Source organism: Carettochelys insculpta, chromosome 27 (genome assembly GCF_033958435.1).
Source record: "Carettochelys insculpta isolate YL-2023 chromosome 27, ASM3395843v1, whole genome shotgun sequence".
NCBI classification, from domain to species: Eukaryota; Metazoa; Chordata; order Testudines; family Carettochelyidae; genus Carettochelys; species Carettochelys insculpta.
The window spans coordinates 2,667,504-2,689,737 of NC_134163.1; the positions used below are offsets into that span (position 1 = coordinate 2,667,504).

The 22,234-nt window shown below is 54.5% G+C and overlaps 1 protein-coding gene across 1 annotated transcript in view; it reads right to left on the bottom strand.

Annotated features, from left to right (window-relative positions):
• TMPRSS9 (transmembrane serine protease 9) overlaps positions 1 to 22,234 on the bottom strand; it is a 67,943-nt gene that overhangs the window by 11,569 nt on the left and 34,140 nt on the right. The window contains exons 2-13 of the mRNA XM_074978334.1: positions 21,673 to 21,839; positions 19,234 to 19,361; positions 17,774 to 17,841; positions 17,047 to 17,222; positions 14,508 to 14,549; positions 13,607 to 13,720; positions 10,825 to 10,996; positions 9,961 to 10,235; positions 8,917 to 9,053; positions 4,337 to 4,661; positions 3,313 to 3,484; positions 1,515 to 1,786 (exon numbers count right to left, since the gene is read on the bottom strand). Coding sequence (XP_074834435.1) covers positions 1,515 to 1,786; positions 3,313 to 3,484; positions 4,337 to 4,661; positions 8,917 to 9,053; positions 9,961 to 10,235; positions 10,825 to 10,996; positions 13,607 to 13,720; positions 14,508 to 14,549; positions 17,047 to 17,222; positions 17,774 to 17,841; positions 19,234 to 19,361; positions 21,673 to 21,814 — 2,023 coding nt within the window. The 5' untranslated portion in view covers positions 21,815 to 21,839. The remainder of the gene's footprint in view (positions 1 to 1,514; positions 1,787 to 3,312; positions 3,485 to 4,336; positions 4,662 to 8,916; positions 9,054 to 9,960; positions 10,236 to 10,824; positions 10,997 to 13,606; positions 13,721 to 14,507; positions 14,550 to 17,046; positions 17,223 to 17,773; positions 17,842 to 19,233; positions 19,362 to 21,672; positions 21,840 to 22,234) is intronic.

Genomic DNA, 22,234 nt, shown 5'->3' on the forward strand with positions numbered 1-22,234 from the left:
AGCAGCCTTCAACTTCCTGAAGGGGAGCTCTAAAGAGGTGGGTGAGAAATTGTTCTCAGTGATGTCAGATGGCAGAACAAGGAGTAATGGTTTGAAGTTGAAGAGGGGGAGGTGTAGGTTAGATATTAGGAAAAACTTCTTCACCAAGCGGGTGGTGAAGCACTGGAATGCGTTGCCTAGAGAGGTGGTGGATTCTCCATCCCTTGAGGTTTTTAAGTCCTGGCTTGACAAGGTCCTGGCTGGGATGACTACTAAGAGGTTGATCCTGCTTGAAGCAGGGGGCTGGACTAGATGACCGCCTGAGGTCCCTTCCAGCCCTGTGATTCTGTGACATGTACCCTTCCAGGCAGGGGTCCCTCCATCTTCCAAGGGGGGCTGGCCCACAAGCAGGACAGGGGGTGGATTTGTGGCTCACCACAGCACCCTATGAAATCTCACACTGAGCTAGCTCCAGCTTTGGCCTGGATGGGGGCCTTCAGGGAAAGATGAGGGGCAGGGGGCTGGACCTGGATGAAAAAGAGCAGTCAGCCTCATGCACCTCCATTCCCAGACCCTGGTTCCTTTCCTTTAGTGTAAGTTCTGTGCATACTCAGTGCCTGGGAGTGAGGAAGTTGGTGCCCCTTTGGGACTTGGGGGTGGTTGATTTGCCCACATGTCTGGGTGAGGGCTCTGGGTCTGTGTTGTCTGCTGAGGAGGAGCCCCGAGGTACAGGCTGACCCTTCTAGTCATCCAGCAATGTCCATAATCTGGCCTGATTTCAGTTCGCCAGACGACCACTTCTCATGGGCATGGCCACGTTTCCTGCAGCCCCAGAAAGTTTGTTTCCAGCCACCAGTCCTGGCTCTGTGTTCTGTGCTGTTATTTAGCTGTAGTTTACCCCTCAATGTCTTCTAAGAGCCCAGTGAGCAGTGGCAGTGTTGGTGATGTACTGGACAATATTGACCTATTGTCTGGCAAGTTAGTTCTGCGCTGGTCAGTCCTGAGGGTGCCTAATCAGAGGTTAAACCTGTCTTGAACTTTGCCCTTGCTGCTGCTGCTGCTGTTCCTTGGCAGAAAGGTTCCAGATACTTAACTTTTTCTAGTTCCCAGGTCTTCAGAAGCTTCCTGCTGGTTTTCATGTCCCTGTGTGTCAGGGCAGTAGGCTCTCTTTGGTAGTGCATGTGCCGTACCCCAGAGCCTGTTCTCTCCCTGCTGCCCCCTGCCCCACCCCCAGCCCCCATCCGGTGCCATCTGGGCCAGTCTCAGCTGTGAGCTTGGGCTCTGGGGGCAGGGACCTTGTCACCATCATGGGGTAGGCCCTGGCTTTCTCTTGGATGGGTGCAATGAGCATACAGACAATGCACTGTTGTGCTCTGGCCAGCTGCCAGCCCCCTTGTCTTGCTGCTCACATGGCCTGAGTCTCACCCTGGGCTCCCTAAGCTCTTGCTGACACCCCAACATGGGTGGATGCAGCTGTTCAGCTGTCCAGCTCTCCCTAGCTGGCACGAGATCAACAAATAAATCACATTACTCACTGTTGCCTTCTCGTACATTTCCCCATCCAGAAATCATGCACTTTGTGCCAACGGGAAACTTCTGCGCAGCGAAGGGGAGGCACACAGGCTGGATGTGCTTGTTGAAGTGCAGGGGCCTGGCCAGCTCCAGCACAGCCACGTCGAAGTCCAGGATGACGGGGTTGTAGGAGGGATGCGGCACCACTTTCTTTATACTGACTTTCACTGCGTTGCCATCTGCGCCAGTTAAGGACGTGGTGCCCAGCTGGGCTTTCAGATACTCCAGCTTCGTCCTGCAGTGCCCACCCCCCCACAAGACAAGCACAGTAAGGCTTAGGCATCTTGTGGTTGTCACTAGGGTTCGTGCCCCCCTGCTGGTTAACGTGCGCTTGTGAAGGGGGCTTGTGCTGTTCCATGGCCTGCCCTTGAGCAGCACGCACATGACTACATCCCTTCCCAACAGCAGCGCTGGCCAGACAGGTGTCCTGCGGCATCCTTCCCCTTCGGGGCATGTTCAGCGCCACCCTTCCGAACTGACACTCTGCCGAGGACTTGCCCTAAAGTCGAAGAGTAAACTGGAGCTAGCTGGTGAACTGGCCAACAAGCCCTTTTCTAGAGCAGTGAGTGCGGCCATTCTCACCACATCCGGAGGCACGGGCACAGAGAAAGCGCCAGCCTGGGTTAGACCCGAGGACTGTCAGCCCCGTGTCCTATCTCAGCGAGTGGCCAGTGCCAGGTTCTTCAGAGGAAGGCGCAGGAAACCCCACCATGGTGAATGTAGGGTAATCTGCACCCAGGAGGGTCTCAGTCTAAACCTCGACAGAGACTGTCTCAAATCCTGGCGCACAAGGTTTCATTCCCCTCCACACCCCACTGTGCTTATCATTCGAATGACTCTGTTGTAACTCTGCATCTTCTTGTTCGCCTGATATAAAGGCCTGATCCCTGTTTAAATCTTACCCCGTTCTGGCCCTCACTGACATCCAGAGGCCCTAAGTTCCACAGGCTAATTGTGGGTGAAAGTGTTTCCCTTCATTGGGTTTTCCTTTGTACTGTTCAGTTGCAAGGCGAGTGCTTTTGTGCTGTGTGACAGGGAGAACGGAGGCTCCTGACCTAGCTCCATCATCTCTTATTTACAGACTCTTCCCCGGCCCCTTCTTGTAGTCTCCTGTCTAGGGGAGTTTCAGGCTCTTCAACCCCTCTTTCTAGGACAGGTTTGCTACTTCTCCAAGCAATTTTGTTGCTTTGGCGGAATTGTCTCTCGTGCAGTTTGGGCTGGGCCCGGAGATGTGTGACCTTTTAGAGATGGGTAACAGTGCAGCACAATTCCCAGATAGGGCTCACTCACGGATTGCTACAGTGGCCTTATTTTTTTCTGTATTATTCTCCACCTCACACACTTCCCTCCGACCTACATTACTTTATCGACACTGAGCATCACCCACCGTTGTGTCTTCTGTTCCTGTAGCTGGGTGACAGCCTGCGGAGCTCTCCCACCCTGACTCACCCCAGTCACTTTGTATCCTCTGCAAACTTTAGCTTCTCACTGCTCAGCACACCCCCCCCCCCCCCCCCCCGTATCCTGAGTAAATGGACTGAAACGCCCCGGGATCTAGTCCAGTACCTTGAACCCCGTTCCAGGGTGATTACTGGTGACTCATGCCCACTCCTAGTCCCTGACCCTTGACAGTGCTTCGCCTCTCCTCCCACTTCCTGCTCAGTAGCTGAAGCGCTCAGGAGCCCCAGATGCTGCCGTGTGGCTGGGACGGGAGGAAACGGAACAGCACGACCGAGTTTTGAAGAGGAGATGGGCTCTTACTGATTGAAGCAGTGAGCGGCTGACAGCAACCAGCGCTCCCCAATGACAGTGGCCCCGCAGAAGTGCCTTGACCCCTCCTTCAGGCTGACCTGCCAGGGGATCTCTCCTGTGGAAGCTTCCACTCCTCCTACAATCTTGCTGGGTTTCGAAAGCCCAGGTCGCCCACCGCACTCTGCAGAGGAGCCAAAGCACAGCCCCTCAGCTCTTTTGTCTGCCTTGGGATGAGCTAGAAGGGAGCCCTGAGCCCTGCTGGCTAGTGACTTAGTATCTAAGGCCATCCTCCCAAGCTTGTGCCCCACTCACCCAGGAGCGGTGCAGCCACTCTACCTATTGCATGGTCACCTTCAGGGCTTCCTCCTGCTTCTCCAGACCCCTCAAGTACCTCCATGCTCAGTGGCAGCATGCAGGGATGAGGCTCAGTCCCTGGGACATGCACTCCAGTGGTGCCTGAGCCTCAGAGGGAAGCCAGCCCACCAAATGCCTGAAACCAGAGAGCCACCCAAAAGCTGCCTTCTCCATTAGTGCCCATTGGAGGGGTGGCAGAGAGCCAGGTGCTGTGAGCTGACAAACAGGCTGGCTCTTGGCACTGGCCTGCTCCCTAGCCTGTGTGGGCTGCAGGGCTCCGGCTTTGAACTGCCAGGAGAGTTTTGAGTGGCAGAGGCCAGAGAGGGTGTTGGTAGCAGCCACAGCCAAGTGCAACCTCAACGCCTGTGCTTGGGCATGGAGAGCTTTCCTGGTGTGCCCGGGGAGAAGGGCTGGGAGTGATCTGGCAAAATCCTAGCATAGCCGCCTTAAGAAACTGTGAAGCCCTGGTCTTCTGAGAGCAAAGTGCGCAAACCAGCCCCTGCAGATGAGCTGCTGGGGGAGGCTGTGACAGGCTCAGGAGATCAGGGCTCTTCCAGCCAAGGCTGCGCTTTGCGAGTCGTGTGGGCCACACTGGCTGCACCACAGGAGCGGCTGTTACAGTTCCGCAGCAGGGTTGCACTGTGAGCCGGGGCAGATCATTGTCACTAGGGAGCCTGACCTTGCGGCTGGGAAGCAGTAGCAGGCTTGCTGGCTGCAGGCACTGGTAAAGTGGTGGATCCTGGTCTGTGTTTGCTTGTGGTGCTGTAGCTGAGCCCCTCCATGGTGGCAGCGTCCTGTGTGCTGGAGAGTGTCGTTGGGACAATGAGGGCTGCAGGTGTGGGGAAAGTGGCCATAGCATCAAGGATCCAGTCTCGGAGTCGGGTGACTCGGGCATAGACCCCAGGCCGCTTGGCCTCCGCACAGCCGATTCCCCAGCTCACAATGCCAGCCAGGAAAAACTTGCCAGATGCCTCTTCGCAAACCAAGGGGCCGCCAGAGTCCCCCTGCAAGAGGCAATCCAGACACAGAACATGTGTTACCAGAGTCTGGGGCCAAGGCCAGACTGGGCATCATGCACTCCGCCTCCCTACATGTCACTCTGCGTCCTAAACTGGCAGGCACTGGTGCTGTGTGGTGCTGAAGAGTTGCTCTGTCTAACCCCAGAGCTGGCTGCATCTCAGGGGTGGATGAAGGATCCCAAACCTGTGATGTCTTTAGGGATGTGCTTGGAGGGGGCCCTGCAGGTGGCCAGCCTTAACTCTGAGTCCCTGCTGCACATCAAAGGGGATATCACCTTTCCAGGGACCTAGGCCAAGGGTCTCCAGCTCCTAAGAGTCTCCTTATAATGAGACTGTTCTGGGTGAACTTTCACATTCCTCACTGTGCCCCATGCCTTTCCTGGGCTCCTGGCTGTGACATGTCTGGGCTATACACAGAGGGCGTCAGTGGCTTTCATGATCATCACATGCTGGTGATGTTTCTGCCGCTGGCACTAACCTGTTTCAAATTGCTTTGGCATTGCTCTTGTAAAGCCCCAACACTGGCAGATGCACCTGGAGCAGTCAAGCTACGAAGTGACAAAGATTAAGGTCCCATCTCAAGCCATTTGCAGCCCTCCTGGGTGCCACCATTGTGCCCAGCCCCATGGTACCTGAGTCTCTCAACGTTACCCAGTGCTGCAATGCTCTGTCTTCCTCTGGGCTGTTCCTGGCAGGGCAGGGCTGGCTGTGGGCCCAGGGACTCTGGGCATGCCAGGCTGCAGGAGTTTGCCATGCCCAGGTTGAGGGGTTTGTGGCAGAATTAAAGGGCATCTTCCCGTATGGGTGTTCCACAGTTTGTCACATTTTGTGGGTTTCCTGGCTGATTTTTGCCTTCCCTGTGGCACACAATGGCCTGCCACTGGTCCTAGCAGTGAGCAAAGGGCTTTCAGGCTGCTACTTTGTGGACGTCTCAGTAGCACCCTGACACCAGCACAGCTTTGGAGAGCGAGGCAATGCAAAGCTCCCGCAGAGTGGCTGTGGTTTGATTTGTACTGTCACAGCAGCAAATGTGTGTTTGACAAGGGTGGAGGCTTAGAATCCACTTGAGTCCTTGTGGGTGAGAGCTCCTTGCCCTGACGTATGGGCTTCCATCCAAAGCCCGTTGACCATTCACAAGCAGGAATGAATTAACCTAGCACCTGGCCCCTCCCCCAGCAAGGCAGCTGTGTATCAAGAGTCCAGTGTGACACATGGGGAAAGAGGAGCAGAGATGTTAGCTGACTTGCTCAGGACACAGAGCAAAACTCCCATCTCAGAGGGGTAGTTGTTGTAGTCCATAGCTGCAAAAACAACAAGGCCCACTTCATCAGATGCATGAAGTGGAAATTACAGAGACAGGCATAAATATACTAGCATATGGAAAGAACCTGTCCTGGAAAAAGATCCCGTACTCTCACAGACCTTGGCAGGCAAGCCAGTCTCGCTGACAGATAGACCTCCCCACACCCTGAAGAAAATGCCAGCAAGTACACACCACACCGCAGAAATACTAACCCAGGACCCTATCCTCGCAACAAACCCCATCGACAACCCCGCCTGCAGCTCTCCACAAGTGATACCATCACAGAACCTAGTCACTTCAGCCACCCCATAGGGGATTCAGCCATCTGCACAGCTACTAACATGCTATATATCACGTAGCAGTAGTATATCATGTAGCCACTCTTTGGGATGGTCACCCTACGTTTTGCCACAAAAGAATACACACGCACCCCATCATGTGCCAGCAATGCCCCTCTGCCATAGACAAACCAGAATGTTCTCTGCATGGTTAGAGCACTGGCCTTGTGAACCCAGGTCTGAGAGTTCCATCCTTAAGGAGGCCATTTTGGGGTCTGGGGCAAATAGCTTTAAAAAAAAATATCCATCAGGGAGGGTGCTTGGTCCTGCTCTGAGTGCAGGGGCCAGGACTCAATGACCTATGAGGTAGGTGTATCACCGTTACAATAAGAACATAAGAATGGTCACACTGAGTCCTTCTAGCCCAGTGTCCTGTCTTCCAAAAGTGGCCAATGTCACGTGTCCCAGAAGAAGGTACAGAACAGGTACTCATCAAATCATCAAGTGTTACCATTCCTAACCATCCTGGCTGATAACCAGGATAGCCAATAACCTAACCTCCATGAATTTATTTAGCACTCAAAGTCCTGGCTTTCACAGTGTCCTCTGGCAAAGAAGTCCACAGGTTGACTGAGTATTGCATGAAGAAATACTTCCTCTGTTTTTTAAAACCTGCTACCTATTAATTTCATTTAGTGAACCCCTGGTTCTTGAGTTATGCAAACAAGCAAATAATGTTTCCATATTTATTTTCTCACCATCATTCACGATCTTATAGACATCTACCGTGAAAATTCCAATCTTTTTCAGCTCGCTCTTCACATAACAGCTGTTCCGTACCCCTAATAATTTTTGCCCTTTGCTGAACTTTTACAAAAAAAAATTCAATGGACACAAATCAGACCAAGAGTGGTGAGTAACATACAAAAACCAGTAGGAGCTCACTTCAAATCTTCCTGGACACTCAGTAAGAGATTTAAAAGTGTCCATTAACCAAAAAAAAACAAAAACAAAAAACCAACCAAACAACATCAACAACAAAAAACACCTTCAAAAACAGATTTTAAAGGGAAACTGCAGAGCTGCATGTATAAGAGGGGTTAGCCTGTGTTAGGCTGTATCTGCAAAAACAACAAGAAGTCCTGTGGCACCTTACAGACTAAAAGATACATTGGACCATAAGCTTTTGTGGGCACAGACCTGCTTCATCAGATGTGTCTGATGCAGCGTGTCTTTGCCCACAGAAGCTTATGCTCCAATAATTCTGTTAGTCTATAAGGTGCCACAGGACTTCTTGTTTTTGCAGAGCTGCAATTCATTTGCAAATTTGACATTATTAATCTTGGCTTGAATAGGGATTAGGAATGGCTGCCTGACTGCAAAAGCAATTTTTTTCTCTTGGTATTCACACCTCAGCGAATGTTGGGAGTGGGCCATATCCACCCTGACTGAACTGGCCTCCTTAGCACTGGTTCTTCACGTGCTAGGTGGGTGACCTCCTGAGGTCTCTTCCAGCCCTAGGACTCTATGATAGATAACTTTTCATGTGCTAGCATATTTAAACATGTCACTGTCATTTCCACTGCGGGCATATGATAATGTGGGGTTTTGCTAGGGAGCCCATATCTTCCATGGCCAAATAGAGGGCACAGGGGAATGACCTGTCCTGGCCAAAATGAGATGCATGGTCACCCTACCTGGGAGTCAGGCAGGGGGCTGCCACCTTCCTGGGTGGGGGGGGGGTGCAGCTATGGCTCGTGGCTGCCCCATGACTTGGGGCACCAGGAACTAGGCTGCTGCTGTGCCAGTGAAGCTCCCAGCTCCCCCCAGCCTGGGGAAGTCGGGTGGCAGCTGTGCCACCGCACAGGGCTGGCTCCCGGTTCCCACCCAGCCAGGGGAAGTCAGGCAGCTAGTGAAAAAGTGGAATGCAGGGTAATTAGCTCCTTTGGCAAAATAAATTGGGACGCTGGGCTGGAGCCCAAAATATGGGGCTGCCCCGCCCAAAAGGGACTGATGGGCACCCTAGGTTTTGCCACAAAAGTTTATGTCCAAATAAATCTGTGAGTTTTTAAGGGATCAAAGGATGACTCAGCACAACTTGCTCCCAGATCCAGGAGTGAAACGCAGGAGTCCTGACTCCATGGTGCCTGCTCCAGCCACTGGCTGCCAAACCACTGCTCAAGCCAACCTAGCCTCTGAGGCAAGACTTCTGGGTCACCTCCAGCTGCCCCGGAACAGAAGTGCTCAGGCACTGGGGTTTTGTGTGTTTAGCAGCAGTGTGGCTAGGGCTTTGTGTGCTCACACTTGGCCTGGCCTGGCCTGGCTACCCCACCCTGTGGACCAAGGGGCGTCAGAGCCACATTTGTGTGAGTGGCACTGCAACCTTTTGATGCTCGTCCACGCATGGCCCTGAGGCCCACATGTGCCTCGTTAGCCCATGCACTCATCCAGCCCGGGCAGAGGAGAGCTCTGGGAGGATGCTCAGCGCTCACCCCACGTGGCAGCCGCTAGCTTAACAGAGCCAGCGCCTTTAGCAGGGTGTGGCTGTAACAGGCTGCTTGCGGGGTGGTGTGACCAGAGGGGAACAAGCCTCTGTCCCAGCCACACCTCAGGGGGTGGATACCCAGTCCACTGCCTGGCACTCGGCGCCCTTCCTCACCTGGCAGGAGTCGATCCGCCCCTCCAGGTAGCCGGCACACATCATCCTGTCAGTCAGCGTGTGGCTGTACAGACTTGCACACAGGGCCTGGTCCAGCAGCTCCACCGTTGCCTTCTGCAAGGTCTCTGGTTTCACCACTCGTGGGCAGAGAGACGGCAATAGACTCGATCTGCCCATTGGGCAAAAAAGAGCCGCCAGCCCACGGGCCCCTCCCTCAGCAGAATCAGGCCCATGCCAGCCACGAACCAGGCAACTGGCTGGGGTGCTGCCAGCCCAGCAGCCAAACACCACAACTCCACGGGCGGGCAGAGGGCAGGACCCGCCAGTGCTTCTATGTAAGAAAATACACCACGCCCCCGCCTCTTGCACTGTATGACCCCCCCTTCCCCCAGCCCCTCGCACCATGTACCCCCTCCTTCCCCCAGCCCCTCGCACCGTATGACCCCCCATCCCCTCACATGGTATGATCCCCCTTCCCCCGCCCCTCGCACCATGTGACCTGATGCCACTGACCCTCACACCGTGTGACCCCCCCCCGCTTCCCCCAGCCCCTCACACCATGTGTCCCCTATTCCTCCCTGCCCCTCACACCGTGTGGCCCTTGCTTCCTTCAGCTCCACACAGCTTGTGTCCCCCAGTCCCTCACAAGGTGCGTCCCCCTGTGGCCGTTTTCTGGATGTGCCCCCTCAGTGTCCCCTTGGCTCTTGGGGTTGGCTGCCCCCCCTGCTAACCCTCTTAGGGTTCCCATCCACCTTCAGCCCTTCTCAGGGCTTGTTCCCCGCCCCGGCTGGGGGGGGCACGCCCTGACCCTTCGCAAGGTGTGCACCCACTCCCCCAGCCACAGCCCTTCTCCGCATGTCCTGCTCCACCCAGGCTGGCTCAGCCCCCAGCTCTTCCTCCCCACCGCCAGCCCTGCGCAGGGTGCGCCCTTGGGTTTTCTTGGGTCCCTCCCCTCGCCCGGCTCAGAGTCCCCACCCACTCCTCTGGCGGCCACGTGTGCCAGGCTGCCCCCCCCCGGGCCCACCCCCAGCAGGCCTGGCTTACAGAAGTCTTCCCTGAGGTAGCCCCAGCCAGAGATGAGGCACGTCCTGCCCGGCCGGAAGCGGTGCCCAGGGCCCGGCAGGCAGGCTGGCTGGATGTACTTGCTAAAGGGCACAGGGCGGTCCAGCTCCAGCAGAGCCACGTCGTAGTCTGCCGTGTCCGTGTCGTACAAGGGGTGGGGGAGAATGCGGCCTATGCCAGCTTTCACGGTGCTGCTGTCTGCGCCGCTGAGGGAGCTGGTGCCCATGTAGGCAGCCCAGACCGCGGGGTCCTGAAACCTGAAATACACAGAGCAGGGGGCCGAGCGTGACCCCTTCCAGGCTGCCCCTGCCTAGCTGCTGGTGGGAGCTGAGCCACAGTCAACATGACACGTGCCCCACCAAGTCCAGGCTCTGCCCTTGTGGCACAGTGGCCCGTGGCATTGATGTGACTGGCTGCCTGGGAGCTGAGCTGGGCACCTAGTCCTGGGGCTAGATTTGCACCTTATGCACTGCGTCTCTGGGTGCCCCCACCTACAGCCACCCCCTGTGTTGCACAGCTGTGGAGAGGGCAGGCGCCCCAGCACGCCAGCGCCCTGAGGCATGTGCCTGAGTGGAAGCCCGGCCTGCCTAGGCCAGTAGAGCTGGACACAGGAGCCCAGCTGAGCAGTGGCAGAGGCTGAATATGGGGCTCAACCCGCGGGCTGCGTATGGCCCAGTCAGCACACAGCTGCAGGCCACGTGATGCCCTCAGGGCCATGCAGGCAGGTCTGTGGTGTGTGGCTGCGGTCCCCGTAACACATTGGCCCAGAGGGTAAAGAGGCTGAGAGGCGGTGGGCTGGAGCGCTGGGCTCGCTCATCGTAGCTCTGCCCCAGGGCCGGGACGTACTCATTGAAGCAGTGAGCCGCAGACACCAGCCACCTCTCGCTAAGGATAGTCGCGCCACAGAAGTGCTCGTTGTTCTCCCTCAGGCTGACTTGCCACGGGAACTCTCCTCTAATGGCCTCGGTGCCGCCCACGATCCTGTGGGCTGTCCGCATGGCGGGGCGGCTCCCACAGTCTGAAAGGCAGAAGAGACTTGGTGTGAGACCCGCCAATGCCCGCACCCAAGCCAGAGGTGCAGATGGGGGCAGGTGAGTGCTGTAAGCCTCCCCAGCAGCCTTCGCTGGGGGTGTACTGACCGGACACCGCAGGCAGGGGTGGGGGCAGTGCAGGTCATTAACCCACAGCAGTCCCCAGGCAGCCAGGGCTGCCCCCTACCTGTGTCTCACAGGTAGGCAGACTCAGGCTGCAGCTCTGGAGCAGAGGGAGCTCCTCTGGGGACAGGGAGCGGGAGGGAGAGAAGGTCCAGCTATGAGGAATGGGTGGGGGCAGAGGAGTGAATCGGGGAGCGGCAGAGCAGGGGTGAAGCCTCGAGGGAAGAGGTGCTGGGCCTGGGCCTGGGAGTCTAGTTGGGAGCCATTAGAAAGGTGGCTGGGTGAGAACCTATGCAGCTGGGACACACAATTCATGAGCACTTTCCTCACTAGAAACTAGCCGATCAGGGGCTGGAATCTTACCACATGGCATGCATCCTATAAATACCAAATAGTGACAGAGAGAGAGCCGTGTGAGTCTGTATTCTAGCGATACAAGAAAGCAGACCAGTGGCACTTTAAAGACTAGCAAAAGAATTTATGAGGTGGTGAGCTATCGTGGGACAGACTGAAGAGGTGGGTCTGTCCCACAAAACCTCATCACCTAAGAAATTATTTTGTTAGTCTTTAAAGTGCTACTGGACTGCTTTTGTGTTTTGATATAAATACCAAAGCTGGACTGTCCCTCAGTGAGCAGCTGGCAAATGAGCCAGGCCTGAGGAGAAGGGCTAGGAATGAGCTTCGATTCCCACACCTGGGAGTGCACAAGAGCAGCCATACTGGGACAGACCAGTGGAGCCCAGGAGTCTGTCTTCCAGCAGCAGCCACTGCCCGACAGCTCAGAGGTAGGGAAAGAACAGAGCCGGGCGACTGCCAAGTGAGCTGCCCTCTGCCATCTGGTCCCAGTTGCTAACAGTGGGCAGTGTGGGGAGTTTTGTCCTCAAGCATTTTGGCCAATAGCCATTGACAGACTTATTCTTCATGAAGTGCCCCATTAATCCAGTTCTAGAACATGCCACGGTGACGAGTTCTGCAGATTGCCTGTGTGCTGGGGGACCGAGTGCTTCCATCTGTTTTAAACAGCTGTCTGTTAATTTCACCAGGTGACCTCTAGCTTTTGTGAAACCCGGCTCTCTTCACTTTCTTCTCACCATCTGTGATGTCACAGGCCTCTGTCATTGCCCCCACCAGGCCCCCAGCATCTCTTCTACAAGCCGAACAATCCACGTCGTCTTAATTTTGCCTTGTGCCCCTGCGCTGTTCCACTCCGCAGCCGTCTCTGTTGCACAGCTCCCAGTTCCAGCATGTTCTTTCTAAGATGGTGCAATGAGCCCTGTGTGCTGTGCTCCAGGTGTGGGCACACGTAGGACGAATTTATGTCATGGAGTTAGGTTTTTTTCAGTTTTATTAGCTAACGCATTCCTAATACTTCCCAACGTCGTGAGCTTCTGTGACTGCAGTTACACACTGAACACACATTTTCAGAGAACTATCTCAGATGGCCTAAGAGCTCTTTCTAGCATGATGGCAGCTAATTTAGCCCCCCAGCACTGTACGTGTCTGGTGGGGAGTATTTTCCAATCTGCTTTACTTTGCACTTGTCAGTACTTCAGTCCATCTATCCTTCTGTCACCCAGACCCTTTGTTGCTCTTTGCAGCTTTGTACCTAACTACCTTGAGTAGATTTGTACTGTTTGCAAATTTTGTCCCTTTGTCACTCACCCCCTTTCCCAGATCATATCTAAACAAGTTGAGCGGCAAAGGTGTACAGCTTTTGGGGGCCCCACTGTTTGCCTCTCTCCATTGGGAAAACTGACCATTTAGTCCTCCTCTTTGTTTTCTATCTTGTAACCAGCTGCTCAGCTGGGAGAGGACTTTTCTTTCTATTCCATTGCTTAAGAGTCCACAGCCTTTACTTCCCGCAGACCATTCACCTCACAATTCCCTGCCATCACAAACCAGCTATCAAGCTTTCTAACCTCTGAATCTCCTGTTATGGTTACCTGGCTCTTTTGAGTAACTGGGGCTCCCTCCCACACAGGGCTGTCCTCAGTGCTCGTGGATACCACAACTTTAGGCAGGAGGGTCCTAGCCATAGGCGCTGACTGGGGAAAATTCAGTGGGTGCTGAGAACCCACCAGCAGCCAAGCTCCCCACCCCTGCCTCTCACCCTGCTGGCCAGTCCCTGCCCTCCCAACACCTCGGGAGCACTGCAAACAGCTGGTTTGTGGTGAAAGACAACAGAGGGCCATAGATTCTCCTTGTGCTCTGCCTACTGCCGCCCTTAGCCTGGAGATGGCAGTAGCACTGGGCTATGACTTATCCACCCATCAAAGCCTCAAAGCAGCTTCTTCCAAGGAGGAACAATTAGTGAGTCGTCTCAATTAGACAACAAGTCGGTACCTGCCCAGGGTTGCTGGGCCAATCCTGGACTTCCTCCCTTCCACTAGTAGCTCCCCAACACACCTGCAGTTTCCACACCTTCCCCTGGTTGATGTGCCCCAGCACAGAGCAGCCCCATGCAAGGGACCTACCGCAGCCTGCCTCGTCAGAGCCGTCAGGGCAGTCGGCAAGGCTGTCACACTCAGGATTCTCTTTCCACACGCACTGCCTGTTCCGACAAACAAACACATTTCCCGGGCAGCTGCCTGCAGGAACAGGAAGGGAGTGGTTAACAGGGCTCCTTTCTTGCAGAGCCGGATTGCAGACCCAGAGCCTCCCTTGCAGGCCCTATCTCCTGGTGCATGACTCCTTTGAATTTGCTCTGCAGAGAACAAACCCTGGGGCTGGCAGCGGAGGCTGGGCACCTCCCCAGACGGAGGGTGAGAAGCTCCAAGGACTGGAAGCTTATGGAGAATGGAGAGAAAGTGTCCAGTCCTTCTCTGTGGCTAACAGTAACTATAGGAAACACCCACCCCCGTCCTTTTCCCCTGGAGCCGCAGGAGACAGTGCACCCACCGGAGCAGGTCGGAGTCCTGCTGGGGCTGCTGTTACACCAGGGCTGCCTGTGGCTCCTTGGCAGCCTGGTGTGACTGCAGGTGCATTTTGGAAAATAAACCAGGGCAGAGTCTGGGCCCAGCCTCTGAAGCTACCTCATACTGTGGGAAAGTTCAGACCAGGACTGGCCATTCAGAGACAGCTGCCTCTCTGACAGGGCCCAGGGCCTGGGTTCCCCAAGCTCAGAGACCAGAGGAGAGGAAAGGCACCACTGCACTGGGCATGGACCAAACCGGGTTCCAAAGCTGCAGCATCGAGGGACTTCAGCGCTCCACCCCTCAGAGCAGAAGGGTCTGGGAGACCTGACCGTGTGAGCATGGCCAGGTCCTCCAGGGTGCTCCAGCTGGCATGGGCTAGCCATGGGAGGTCCTGCTCCCTGGGAGGATGGAGGACCCTGGGTATGAGCAGGCAAGGGGCTGATCTAGGGAGAACTCATACCTGATTTCAATCCTAGTCCATTCAGGGATGTCCTGCTCAGCCCTGCAACACAATGGAGAGATGGGAAGGGCGAGAGACCAGACATTCAAGGGTTTCAGGTCCAGTGATCTTCCAGTGTGGCTAATGGCTGGCACAAGTTGTTGGGATCCTGCCACCTCTCACAGGAGGAACAGCCCCCCACGTGGGCCTTCAGCTCTGTGGATGCCTGAGCCTCCAACAGCTGCAGCCACAGAGCCAGGCTTCTAGCACTGAAGCTAACTGGACAAGCCCTCACTGAACAAACCCGTGTGTGCTTCAGCATCCCCCAGGAACAAGGGGAACTGGTGAGTGGCTTATAAGAACTTGACTGCACGGGCTGAAAATTGTGATTTTGGGACTGCGCAACATGAAAATATCAGAGACAGGCTGCTTTCTGGGTTAACAGACAAAAGCTTTTCACAGCAACTACAGTTAAAGACATACTCAAATCTGCCCACCAGAAAGCAAAGCAATTGGATCTAGTCAAACAGTAAAAGAAAGGCCAGGAACAACATGGAAAATCTGAAAATGACTTAGTAGCTCAAGTTCCAAACAGGCACAGCAAAGTGCTAAAAGTCATTACTATAAAAGGCCCGAGACAACGAGGGAGTTCCTGATTAATGACATTTTTTTTTCCAGATTAAAAGCCCAAAATGTGGAAGAATTCAATAGTCCAACAGATGTATGTTTAGCTAGCAGTGCTAGGTGTAATAGCTGCACCAAATATGGACATTTTGCAGTTGTTTGCCATACCAAGGCAGTCGGGGGGTTGACTAATATTACAGATGCTAGCAGCTTCAGAGATCACTTTGAAGTCAATAGTCTTTTCATGAATATTTCGTTTCAACCCTTAAGCAGGCTCTGTGTCACTGCAAAATCTCAGAATAGACCTAAAATCACTCTCAACCCTTCTCAGACCTGAAATGACCAGCAGAGCGTTGACTAGCCCTGAAGGTATTCTGAACAAGAGTGGCCAGTTCATGAGACACACAACTTACAAAGTTTTGCATTCAGAAAGCACATGATCAAAGGATCAAGGACTAACAACCTTCTTCGCTGCAGTGTGGCGGACAGGGTGGGCCAAATGAGGAAGGTGGAAGAACTTGACGGAGTATTTGGTGATGTCGGAAGTTTGAAAGGAGCTCCAGCACCAATAACCCAAAGAGAAATGCTGAACAAAGCAGTACACCAACACCGCTGCAGAAGGACGCTGGAAAAAACTAGCTGCAGATTTATGGGAATTCAGAGGATACTGTTATCAGGTCATCGTGGGCTGTTGGTCCAGGTGTAAAGAAATAACGTACTTCAAAGACATACCATACTGCTGTCTTCTCGAGAAACTGAAGTGCACTATTGCTGACCAAATAGTGAGGGACAGTGGAGCACAACTGACTGTAGCAAAATTTAAAGAATTGTAAATGAAATATGGTTTTGAGCATATTATGAGAAGCCCACTGTATTCACAAGAGAGAGCTGTACAGACACCCAAGAAAATCCTACAGGAGCAAGATCCATTAGTTGCTGTTCTGAGCTAGCAATCAACCCTGATAGCAGGAGTGCACAGCTCCTGATAGGAGAAGAATTCAGAATGACTGTTCTAGCTTTGGATAAGAATCTCTCTCGAAAGTGTTCAGATATGAAGAGCGCAGCCAAATCAGGTAAAAAGGCTGAAAAATCTTAAAACACTGTTACAACAGACATTGATCACTCTGTCAGGGACCTGCTCAGCATAGAACCTAGTGCCTGTATCCATGTCAAATTGAGGGGGGGGGAGAAAAAGGGTGGACAGTTTTAGCTGTCCTAAAGAAAAATTATTCAGCTTCCAGATCAGATGAGAAGAAATTGAAACCAAAAGCAGAGAATTCTTCAAGAAGAACAATCAACAGTGTAAACTCCACAAACAAGATGACCCAACAATTCCAAACTGGCCACAGCCAGTCAGCAAAACTAACTGTTGCGCTTTCTGGGCGTGCACTTAGAAAAACCCATAATTCAGAGGCACTTAACAGACAATCCCTATTGCACTTTAAAGATGGTAATAGCATAAATATCGCACATGGTAGTTATGTAGCACTTAAAGGAGGAATTATATTATTATCCCGCTTGGCCACAAGATGGTGTTGGGGGTTAAATATCTTAAGCTTGCAACCACCATTGCACACAGAGCATCAAAGGCTCTCACGGGGAGACGTGTCTGATACAATGGCAGCTCTGTAGTCAGTCCATCTCTGACGTGCAACCTCCTGTGCACAGGGGTACGTGACACTTTGCGAGATCCTGTTCTGGGTCTGGTGCATGTCTAGAGGACTATGGGGCCTGGAGAGTGAACTGGGCTTTAAAAACCAAATGGGTAAAGCTAAAGCCCTGAGGGGGTTGGTCTAAGCCAGAACATTGTTTGTGACCTTGCTAAGTGCAGCCTTTGCCTGTTATCAGCCTCTGCTCAGGTTACTTCTCTCTGGTGACAGGCCCTGCCTGAGGAGCCAACCTTTCGGGCTTCTTGGCAGGGCTAGGAGACGCTCACCTGTGAGCGAGGCAGAGGCGATGGTCCCATAGGAGGCCAGTGGGATGCCCTGCTCCCTCAGGGCTGCAGCCAGCCCATGTCTGAGGGCCTCTTCCTCCGCACTGGGGCTCAAAGGCCTGGAAGCCTTAGGGCTGAAGGACAGGCGGACATGAACGATCACACTGGAGTTCCCATTCCTGCGAGAGGGAAGACTCGCTGAGCACATTTCCTCAGGACAGTGCAAGACTGAGCTCTGATTACAGGCCTGTCCTCCCTCTGCCCAGCCCTAGCCCCACGCTGCAGTGTTCCTGGAGAAGCCTGTGGGTAGATGCCAATCTATTTGCTCATTAATGAAGTATCAGGGGCTGGGGCTGGAGGATTCCCAATGGGCTTGTTGTTTGCTTTAAAATGATCAATGAAAAACACTGATAACTCATATTTTACCAAAAATGTTGCTGGAAGTCTGACCTACAGGATTAACCATGTTCTGTTTTACCAAAAAAATACCGCTTTTGTAAAAAAAAATCATAACCACCATTTTAATCAGATTTTCATAAGGATTAAAAAAAAGAAGAAAGAAAAGAAAATTTCCAGCCTCAGCAAAAGGCCATTTTTCTAACAAACAAACAATTCCCTCAACGCCCTCGCCCATCGCCAAGATAGCAACCAGAAGGAATTCGGGGCCAGAGGCACAGCGCTGCAGACTCCCGAGCGGGCTGCAGGAGGCGCGAGAGCAGCCCGCACTCACCTGTACTCCAGGACAGTGCAGCCAACGCAGCTCCCTTCTAGCCGAGAGCCTCGGAAGCTGGTGAGGAACTATGAGGCAAAGCAGAGTGAGGCTGGTAGTCACTGGCTTGGGCTTTCTTTAAGCAAAAGGCCCTGGGGAGAGGAGGCCTGACCTGGGCAACCCGCGGGAGCTGGGTCTGAGAAGGGAGGCTGAACTCCTGAGGACACCCCACCGCACACCTCCTGGGGTATTTCTCCAGCTAGCCCCAAAGAACCGGGACACACAGCTGCTTTCCAGCCTGGGCCCCTGACCAGGCAAAGTGGAGCCACCCAGGGATGCTACCACCAGAAATGTTTCCCTCTCTGCCTGTCTCTGTAGAGAGATCCCACGGCAGCTGCTGGCCCCTGCACCTCACCTGCCTTCCAGCCTGGCCCTGCTGTGTCCCGTTCCTTTCCCCAGGGGTACACAAGGCGAAGAGACATAGGCTCTTGGGGGGAGGAGGTGCTGGGGCAGGAGCCTGCTCCAAGGTGGCAGCAGGAGGCGGCGTGCTGGCCAGGCCACCATGCAGTGCCCTCACTCCAGTTTGGCCCTGCAGCCCCTCTGCTGACAGATCTTAGCCACCCTGAGACCCCCTTCTGCAGGGGGCTGCACTGCCAGTCACTCAGCCTTGACCCCACTGCCCCGCCATCCTGGGGTGACCACAGCTAAGGGCATGTGCCACTGGAATCGCTACTCTGCCTGCCCGCTGAGCTGGTCTGTCTTTAGTGGCTGTTTGCTCCATGACCTTAGTTTTGGGTGGCAGGTTCCACCCTCCCATCCGCTCTGTTTGCTTTTCTCTGTGCTGGTACCCTCCCACCCGTGCAGTCAGCAGGGTACCGGGAGCATGGCAGCGCCTTCCCCATTTCCCCAGCAGATGCCATCCATCTCCCAGCAGCTCTCCTTTGCGGGCAGGATCCCAGCCATGGTCCAGCTGGGCCAGGACAGCCCGCTCCCCAACATCAGGCGGTCTTGTGGGGTCAGCCCCTGCCAGCCCTTCCTTCATTTTTGCAACCTTGTGCATTTCCCAGTGCATGGATCTCATGGGCATCTCTGAAGTACAAATTCCTCTGCCGTCGCCGCGCCCTGGCTCACCTCAGCCAGAATCTAGCAGCAGGGGCTCTCTGCAACCCCGACCGACATCAGACCAACACCCCCACTCCTCGCACCATTGGGGTTTTTTTATGTCTAATATTCCCATGACCCTCTGCCATGGCCACTGAGTCCTCTGGGCAGAGGACATCAGGATGGGAGCGTTGTTAGAGCTCCCGGTGTCCCTAAACCCCCACAGAAGCCAGCGCTAGGTGACGAGACACCCTTCTGGGGCTGCTTCTTGCTGAGGCTGGGCCACAGCCGTGCAATGCACAGACAGCTCAGGCCTTCGCTGCAAGCTGAGGGCTTAGCCCACAGGTGGCTCTGGTATCCTTTTGAAGACTCCAACTCACCAGCCTTTCCAAAGCAGGCGTCAACGTCTGGGCGTAGTCCGAGTTTTCCTGCTGTAAACTGCTGTCATAGGGAATTCCTCGCAGCTCCACTGTGTGCTCAAAGCTGAGCTCCTGTGCAGAGCAGTACGCTGCAGGCAGAGGGCGAGAGTGCCGCACGGAGACAAGGAAAGGGCACTTGGAAGCTGCCCAACTCGGGGATGGCGTGTAGGCTTTGGAGATCACCCACTTACAACCAAGATTATCTGTTTCTGCTCCTCCTGGTGCCTCGTTGATTTTGTGTGTTCCTACAGCGCACACGCCTCCCCCCCAGCTCCCATTAGCACCTCAGGAACTCAGAGCTGAGGGAAAGAGCCAGGGGTCCCCCTACAGACAGGAGATGACACCTCTGCCCTGACTCCTTGTCTAATTGGCGTGCTCAGGGCTCCAGGCAGCAATAGGCCTCAGAACGATGCAGTTTAGGTCATTGAATAACACTAGTGGATACTCTTGGAAATTCCAGCTCTAGGCACACACCAGGATCTCAGCCAGCTGGTCTGTGCTTAGCACCTGGAACACCCATATTGCTAGTGGGTCAGTCAGAGAGTAGGAAAAGAAGGCAAGAAGGAGTCATAAGGTTGTTGTTTTCACTGCACTGGAGCTGCTGCTTTTCGTCTCTGCAGGGGCAGGAAATATTCACTTGTGCCCAGAGCCCTGCAACAATCTCACACCCCCAGGAACAGCTGCTCCCACACACACAGGGACATGCTCATTGCAGTGAGTTGTCCCACAGTGCCCAGCTGGGGACTTGGCCCTGGGAGCCGTGCAGAGGGTGCAGCATTCTGGCAGCGTTTGAATGACGGGTGGGTGGTGGGAGGGGCTCAGCTGGCAAGGGGACGGCATTTAGCAGATGGCACGTAAGGCGCAGAGGGAGAGGAGAGCCAAAGGCGCTCGGGAGAGGTCTCCCTAGATCATGATTTCCCACAGTGGGGGCGTGAAGAAATTCTGGGGGTGGGGGGGCATGAGGCGACCCTGCCCCGCCCCACCCCCCATCATCCCGCCCACCCAAAGAAAGAGCTGGCCTTTGCTGCTGGCTCTGAGCCCCGGCCATTTTACATGGGCCACCTGGTGCAGTTGCTATAAAAAGCAGGCAGCCGGTGAAGACCTACATGGATCGAGCTGCCTTCTGCAAAGGGGAGTGAGTAACAGACAGGAAGCCGTGCTAGTCTATATACCATCAAAACACAAAAAGCAGTCAAGTAGCACTTTAAAGACTAACAAAATAATTTATTAGGTGAGCTTTTGTGGGACAGACCTATGACCTTCAGGCTGTGGTCTCAAGCAGGGGGTCTGTCCCACGAAAGCTCACCTAATAAACTATTTTGTTAGTCTTTAAAGTACTACTATGCTGCTTTTTTTGTTCTGAAAGGGGAGTGAGTGGGGTTTGGGGAGGGGAGGAGGAGGATGGGGTTATATGGGGTCTGGGGGTGCCTGGCTTATGGGAGGGGATGGGCTTGGGCAGGGGGTCTTGCAGGTGGTGGGCAGCTAGCTTGTGGGGCTTGGACGGCTGGCTCCAGCAGCGCAGGGCTTGGGTGGCTCTGGATGGCAGGCAGGTGGCTGGCCCCAGCACTGCGGGGTTTGGTCAGCTTGGACTGGTGGCTTGGCAGCACAGGTCTCAGGCTGGTGGGTGGCTGGCGTGGGCAGTTCTGTTGGCTGGTATGGGGCTCAGGCACCTGGGCACCTGGGGCTGCACCAGGCACCCTCAAGGGGCCAAGAAAAACTATTTGTGCTTATTCTTAATTTTAAATCACATTTTATATCAAGTTTTGGTGTTTATTTTAAATTATGAATTGAATGTTTGTTAAAAGGGGGTTGGATGATGGTAAGGAAGGGGGGGGCGAGGGTTTCTCAAAAAGCAAAGGGGGCATGATGCAGAACAGTCCACTGCCCTAGACAATGGAGAAGCAATTGGAGGAAAGGAGAGGGGCAAAGTTGGAGGAGGTGTTGTGCAGGCCCGAGGAGGTGGAGATGAGAGACTGAAAAGACAGGACTTGAGAAGAGGCTGTGCCACCTCACAGAGGGGAGGGAGAGGGCCTCATCGTTTTGTGTCCTCGCCAGACTTCGCCTACCTCCCTGCTCTTTCCTCTGCCTCTCCTCGTCCTGCTGTGATGGCAGCCATCCCTGGCCAGAGAAGCCTGGCTGGCGGCTCATCAGTGCCTCCTTTGCTGTTGAGGAGCACAGTGCTGTCGCCCCTCCAGATCTCTGGAGGTGAGCGAAGCTCTGGAGATGTACCCAGCTCCTGACTGCGTATCCGAGCTGCCCCCCAAACCTCCTGTGCGGTGAGGTGCACCAGCCCGCGCGACCAGGCTTGGGACACATGCCCTGATGGCCCCACCCATTAGTCACAACAGGTTTTCTTTTGTACTTTAAAAACCATAAGAGTGGAGCCAGCTGCCAACTTACCCATCAGAATGCCCAGGGAAAGGAGAACAAAGCCAGCCACGAGTACGACCGCGACGGTTACCTTACAGCAGGTGCTGTGTGCTGCCAGTCTCACCCGCACTGTGTCTGGTGCTGGCTTTAGCGCGAGGTCCGTTCGTTCCATGCTTTCCAACAACTCCACGGGTGACCTGGGGGTTGAAAAGACGGAGTGGGCAGGCTGGAGGGAGAGGCTGGGCTCTGGTACGTTCCTGTCACGAGGCCCAGCCCAGGTGCTGCCAGCCAGGAAGAGCTCAGCGCTTGCTTCTCCGGAGCCAAGAGTTCTTGTACTCTCTCAGGCACACAGGGTCTCCTCTCCTCACTGGCCAGGCACCAGCAGCCAGTGCTGCCTTTCCCTCACAATGCTGCAGTGATTAGAGAACTAGGCTGGGAGACCCTCAACAGAACGAAACCCAGCCTGGACTTTCTCCCCAGACTCTCACACACAGGTAACTCTGTTGACCTCCCAGGCTGTCTGGGTAAGTGCTCCATGCTGTGGGTCCCAGCGTGGCTGCACCACTCAGCACAAGTGGTTCTTGGGAGGCGT